At 30.7% G+C, this 7,500-nt stretch overlaps 1 protein-coding gene across 1 annotated transcript in view; it reads right to left on the reverse strand.

Moving 5' to 3' along the window:
* LOC125045304 overlaps positions 1-391 on the reverse strand; it is a 9,113-nt gene extending 8,722 nt beyond the window's left edge. Inside the window, exon 1 of the mRNA XM_047642509.1 lies at positions 321-391. Coding sequence (XP_047498465.1) covers positions 321-391 — 71 coding nt within the window. The remainder of the gene's footprint in view (positions 1-320) is intronic.
* Positions 392-7,500: the final 7,109 nt, after the last annotated feature.

Consider the following 7,500-nt stretch of genomic DNA (forward strand, 5'->3'; position numbering starts at 1 on the left):
GGGGGTTTTCTTTAATGTATGTTAATATATAATATTATTATTATATATTATTTATATTTTATTTTTAATATCTCGTATTCTTTCCTTATACATATACATATAAATTTACACATATTTTAAATAAAAACAAAACATAAAATATGTACACACACACACCACCACACCGCAAACACACACACACACACACACCCACACACACACACCAAACAACCACAACACCACCACACACAAACACACGCACGACAACACATACCCCACACCCCACCACAACACACACACCACACACACATTTATAAAAAATATATCTATCTATCTATTACATTATGATAGGGCAGTCCTTTTTCCTATTGGAACCACGAGGGCTTTCGCACTGTGACGCGGCATTAACCATCACTCTCTGACATGGCGTGTTTTTTTTCTAGGGTTAAATATTGAAAACCCCTTTGGAATGGATATGCAGTTTTTCGTTAATGGCTGCTTTGGGTTCGTAGAGCAGGGGTTCCCAAACGGGGTACATGTACCCCCCGGGGTAAATTTGCACGTTTAGGGGGTACATTTGGTCGGGAAAGGGGAAAAAAATTCTTGGGACATACATGGTGTTGTAATCTGCTCTAATGCACCCTTTTTTCATTTTCTTTGTGTTGATTAGCCCACTTTATTGAAAAATTTTAAACATGCGACTTAAATAAATTTAAAATATAAAATGTCCTTTTTTTTTCTATTAAACTTAATTTTTAGTTTTAGGGGTACATGGGAACCTATTTAAAAAACCCAAGGGGTCTGAGGAACAAAAAGTTTGGGAAACCCCCGAAGTGAGAACTGAAAGAAAAGGAGCAATTGTTTGCCCCGCCTTCGGAAGTGAGGAACCCTCTATTCTGTGTCCTTTCTAAAACAGAATATATTTACTATTTTACTGAAATGTGCAGTATTTCAACGCTCATTATTCTGTTGTTCTCATTTGGAGTGAACAAAGCAAATTGTGTGTGTTTTTTTTTAACGGGATATTTTTTTACAGTGAGAAAGTAACTGAATAGCACAACGATTTTAGGTAGCATCAGTGAGAAATAGATAACCAGCGTTTTATATATATATATATATATATATACACACATTATTTAAAATATTTGTATGTATGTTGTATGTATGTATGTATGTATACATATATATATATATATATATATATTTTATATATATAAGTATATTCTAATGTATATATTTGCTAGTTTGAAAAAGATAGATAGATAGATAGATTAAATAGAAAGAAATAGTAGTAGATAGATAGTAGGGTTTGAATAGATAGAAGAGGATGAGTTGGGGTCGCCTTTCACACGTGGCGATGGACTCGTTTAGAGGAGGCGATGGCCAGCTCAAATTTTCGTGGGGATTGTAAGGTATTGGCAGTGTATTTCTTTACACCGGCAAAAACTTTCCACATCCTGAATCGAGAGTTATATGAGAAAGCCCCAAAAGTTAGTTCATTTTCTATGGGAAACAGCTGAATAGCCGAGCATATTTGAGTGACAATTGAAATAAGCGTTTTGACGGAAGTTGGAGACGAAATTAGTATTCAAACCCCAAGCAAGGCATGGACTCCATAATTCCTTAATAAGATTATATGTCATGAGTTCATGAGAGAGTTATTATCTTCGCAAATTTGAAAAAAATATAACATTCCACTTTGAATATGAAGAGCGCAAAACACGAAGGATAAGAAAAAAAAAGATACCCTAAGGGTTTTACAGGCCCTAATTAGGGATTTTGTATAGATTATATCACATTTGTAAATAAATTTACTTTCCTATCAGTAAATGACTTCTGAAAATATTTGTATATTCATCCTTTTCCATATCAGCCTTTCCGCTTTATTTCAACAGTGAACAAGAAGCCAATACGTCATGCAATAGAAGCGTTTCCGTTTGGCAAGTTTTACCTGCACACGCCCCTGATCTCATCGAGGTCAGGGGAAATTTATTTGTGGGGGTCTAAAAGGTCGGCCATGCACGCATCTTCAGTGCTCACGTCGGGGGGGTCCCTCGCCGAACCAACCAAACTGTTAGAGAAAGGGGGGGGGGGGGGGGGGGCTGTAGTTTAATCGGTTCCCTCTCCCTCCCCCCCTTTCCCCCACATCTCTCTCCCTCTTTCTCTCTCTCTCTCCTCTCTCTCTCCTCTCTCTTCTCGCTCTCTTCACACTCTCTCCCTCTCTCTCTCTCTCTCTCTCTCTCTCTCTCTCTCTTTTTCTCCTCAATATTCTTCTCTCTCTCTCTCTCTCTCTCTCTCTCTCTCTCTCTCTCTCTCTCTTCTCTCACCACCACACACTCTTCTCTCTCTTTTCTCTTCTTCTCTTTCTCTCTCTCTCTCCCTCACTCTCTCTCTCTCTCTCTCTCTCTCTTTTTCTCTCTCTCTCTCTTCTCTTCTCTCTTTTCCCTCTTCTTTCTTCTTCTCTCCTTCTCTCTCTCTCTTTTCTCTCTCCTCTCCTTTTCTCTCTCTCTCTCTCCACTCTCTCTCTCTCTCTCTCTCTCCCCTCCCCTTTTCCTCTCTCTTCTCTCCTCCCCTCTCTCTCTCTCTCTTCTCTCTCTCACACACACACACAGATCTACAAACTTATATGTATCTAAATTATTCTAAAATATTCTTTCACTGCAGATGAGCTACTGCTGGTAGAAAAATAATATCTAGAGGTAAGCAAAACTCTCAGTAATATACTTTCCATCGTTAAATATACTGAGCAGTTGCAATACAATCTGTCAGATACAGATTTGGCACAACGGATGTGTGAGCCGAGTTTTACTGAGGGTCTTTTGGGTTTCCGGATGTGGCCCGCAAACCCCGTTCCCCCGTCCTTAAAAAAGGTTGTGTATTTAAAACATTTGCTGAACGTTCCATTTTCAAATACAAAAAAACACTAATTCAAGTGATACAGACGGTGAATGGGTGGGAGGGAAGGAGAAAGGGGGAAGGTTAGAAACAGAGTGCGCTTGTTTGTTCATCTGTGTTGTATATTATTATATTAATGTAGATATCAACCTCCTTTCAACAAATTATTAAACAAAAATGTAGTACGCGCATATACTTCGTACCACACACACCCCACACAAAACACAACCACACACACACACACACACACACCACACACACACACAATTATATATTTTTTATAAAATATATATGTGTTTTAAAGAGGAGAGAGAGAGAGAGAGATGAGAGAGGAGGAGTGGAAGGGAGAGAGGGGAGAGGAGAGAGAGAGAGAGGAGACACATTTAAAAAATGTGTATTTGTTTTAGTATATATACACCTATGTATTTTATATAGGTACTACATTATTATAACACAAAAAAAAACACAAAACCACATACTCACTCACTCGGTTTCCTTTTCCCCTCACTCACTTAAATTACTCACTCACTCATCACTCACCTTTATACTCACTACTCATCAAACACCACACACACCCCAACAAAACACCACACACCACACACAAATTATTGTGTTTACAAAATTATTTTAAGGGTTTTTAAATTTTTAAACCCTTTTAAACCTTTTAATTTTCCTTTTTTTCCCCCAAAAACCCCATTTTTATTTTTATACAAATTTAAAAACCTTTACAAATTTTCAATGATAAAATTTTCTTAATTCCACAATTTTTTCCCAATTGATGGTATGTTTTTTAATATATATATTATATATATATATATTTATTTATATATGTATGGTGTTTATATTTTATATATAAATTATATAACATATATTAATGTGGTATATAGTATGTATTTTTTTAAAAATTTATGAAATATAAATTATTTTAAAATTTTAAATCTATATGTAGCTATATGAATATATATATATTATGTATACTTAGCTATTTATATATATATGTATATATATATACATACACATATATGAACACATATACTTATACATATGTATATATAAATGCGTACACACACATTTATGAGTATGTGTGCGCAAACAAGGTGCTCGTCCGTTCCTCTGTGTTCTCTGCGAAATCGACAAGGTTCGATGGCAGTCAAACTACAGCACTTTCTACATTTACGCTTTCTAGATTCTTCATTGAGCATAAAACCCCCTTTTATCATCAGTTTTTTTTTTAAATGTAAATTTTAAAGACTTTATGATTGAATTAAGCCCCTTACACCGTTTTTCGGAAACTGGGTCACACCGAGGGGGGCAGTTTGCAAGTCAAGTTTTTTTAAATTTTGGTTGGCGTCATTCATTAAAAAAAGTAATTATCAAGTTTCAATAACCGTTCAACAACTGTACAAAGAGAGTAATCGTATAACAACAGCAGAGCTAAACTATGTAGCACTCAGTAACTGACGTGGTGCCACTAATAAATCATAGCGACATATTGCTATTATCCGCTTAGATAACCACTGTCTTTTACATATGCATTATTTAAATGATACTTGATATAAGTAAAGAAATAGATATAAGTGTGAATAAATGTGTATATATATGTATTTGTGTAGATATATACAATATATGTATATATATGCATATACACACACACACACATACACACAACACACACTAACACACACACACACACACACACACTCACACACACACACACACACACACACACACATATATATATATATATATATACATATATAAACACACACACACACACACACACACACATATATATAGATAGAGAGATAGATATATACATACTTACATAAATACATAAATACATACAAACACACACACAATTGTTATTAATACGTATAACATATATTATTTACATATTTTTTAATTTTTAATTTATTATCCAATATTATAAAGGGTATTCCACACACATCACGCACACAACTAAACTGACAACCTTACACACACCACCACACTTTTTATATTTATATAATATATTTTTACAAAATTTTATATATATTCTGTGGCTTGTAATTTGTTTTTTTTTGTATATATATATATAAACTTATAAAAATTAACTTTGGGTATGTGTATATTTCTTATGTATCTTACACACCACTCAAAAACACACTCATTTTTTTTTTTGGGTATGTTTACGTTATATAATATTTATAAATTACATAATATATTTATTTTAATATTTATAATTTTACATATATATATGTTTGTTTGGGTATAATTATAGATTTATAATTAATATTTATATATATTATACATATATACATTATATATGTATGTAATTAACACACACACACACATATACATACACATATATTTACACACACACATACATATAGACACATACATATATAAATATATGTTTGTATATAATGCATACACACATATATATGTATATATACACATATATATGTATGTATATAATACATACACACATATACATGTATATATACACATATATATGTATAATATACATACATATATATGTATAATATACAGACATATATATATTTATATGTATTATATACATACACACACACACACATATATATATATATATATATATATATATATGTATATATATATAGATATATGCATCTATATACACCCACATGGATAAATGCATACATATATATACACACACATACGTATATATATGTGTATATATACATATATATGCGCGTGTGAGTTTGTGTGTGTCTTTGTGTGTGTATGTTTATATATATATATATATATATATATATATATATATGCTGTAAAACGCCCGTATGTATGTATATATATGATTATAAATATATATATATTTGTTAATATGATGTGTATATATATATATATGATATATGTGTGTGTATATGTATATATAATGTGTATATATACATTTATATATAATATGTATATATACATGTAGCGGCATTTGTAAAACTCTGCCTTCGCCTCGAGTCTTGGCTCGCGCGCGATCTCACGGCGAGAAAACGACATATCGCCTTGAGAAGTCAAACGCAGGTGACGCAGGGGAAGTCGCCACCGTGGTACAGGTGTTAAGCGCATCGAACCGCAATTGATTAGGAAGGGCACCCAATTAGGCAAGGGTAAAACTGCCAAATAACCTCTCAAATAATGAATTGAAAGAGACCAATTACCTGCAGTGGAATAAATGGCTGTTGAAAAATAAAATATATGTATACATATATATACATATATACATGCATATACACACACACATATATATATATATATATATATATATATATATATGTACATAATATATATACATATACATATATATCTATATACATATATATGTACATTATAAATATGTGTATATATATATATGCACACACACACACACACACACAACACATACACACGCACACATACAAACACACTAACACACACACACACACATATATATATATATATATATATATATATATATATACATATACATATACAAATATAATTATATGTATATAATACATACATACATACATATATAAATATGTATGTATATAATTCATACATATATATTTATATATATGTATATGCATAATATACATAGATTTATTTATCTATTTATTTATATGTAATATATACATATGATTAAATAAATAAATATATATATACATACACCCACATGCATATATATATATATATATATATATATATATATATATATATATATGCATGTGTGTGTGTTGTGTATATATATGTATATATATATATATGAATATATATGTATATATATGTGTGTATATATATATATATGCGTGTGTGTGTGATATATATATATATATATATATATATATATATATACATGCATACATACATACATGTGTATATATGTATGTATATATCTGTATGTATATATGCATATGTATGTTTACATGCACACACACACAACACTATATATATATATATATATATATATATATATAGTTAGATATTGTAAGATAGATATATCTATATATATATGTATATATATGTGTATATATATATACACATACATACATGCATGCATACACGCACGCACATATATATATACACACATATGTATGTGTGTATGTATATATATATATAAATTATATATACATATATATACATATGCATATATATGTGTATATGTATGTATATATATGTATGTATGTATGTTTAATATATATGTATATATACATGTATGCATATAATACACACACACACACACACACACACACACACACACAGACACACACACACACACACATATATATATATATATATATATATATATGTTTATATAAATACGTAATTATATATAATACATAAATAAATATATATATGTATATATACACATATGTATATGCATATATATATATATATATATATATATATCATATATATATTTATTATTATTATATATATATATATATATATATATATTATATACATATATATACACACACACACACACATACAAATTACACACACACACACACACACACACACACACACACACACACACACACACACACACACACACACACACACACATATATAAACATATACGCGCTCTCCATCCAAATTCTGAGTTTACTTCAACAGAAGTAAACCTCTAAT

Source organism: Penaeus chinensis, chromosome 37, assembly GCF_019202785.1.
Source record: "Penaeus chinensis breed Huanghai No. 1 chromosome 37, ASM1920278v2, whole genome shotgun sequence".
Taxonomy (NCBI): Eukaryota; Metazoa; Arthropoda; class Malacostraca; order Decapoda; family Penaeidae; genus Penaeus; species Penaeus chinensis.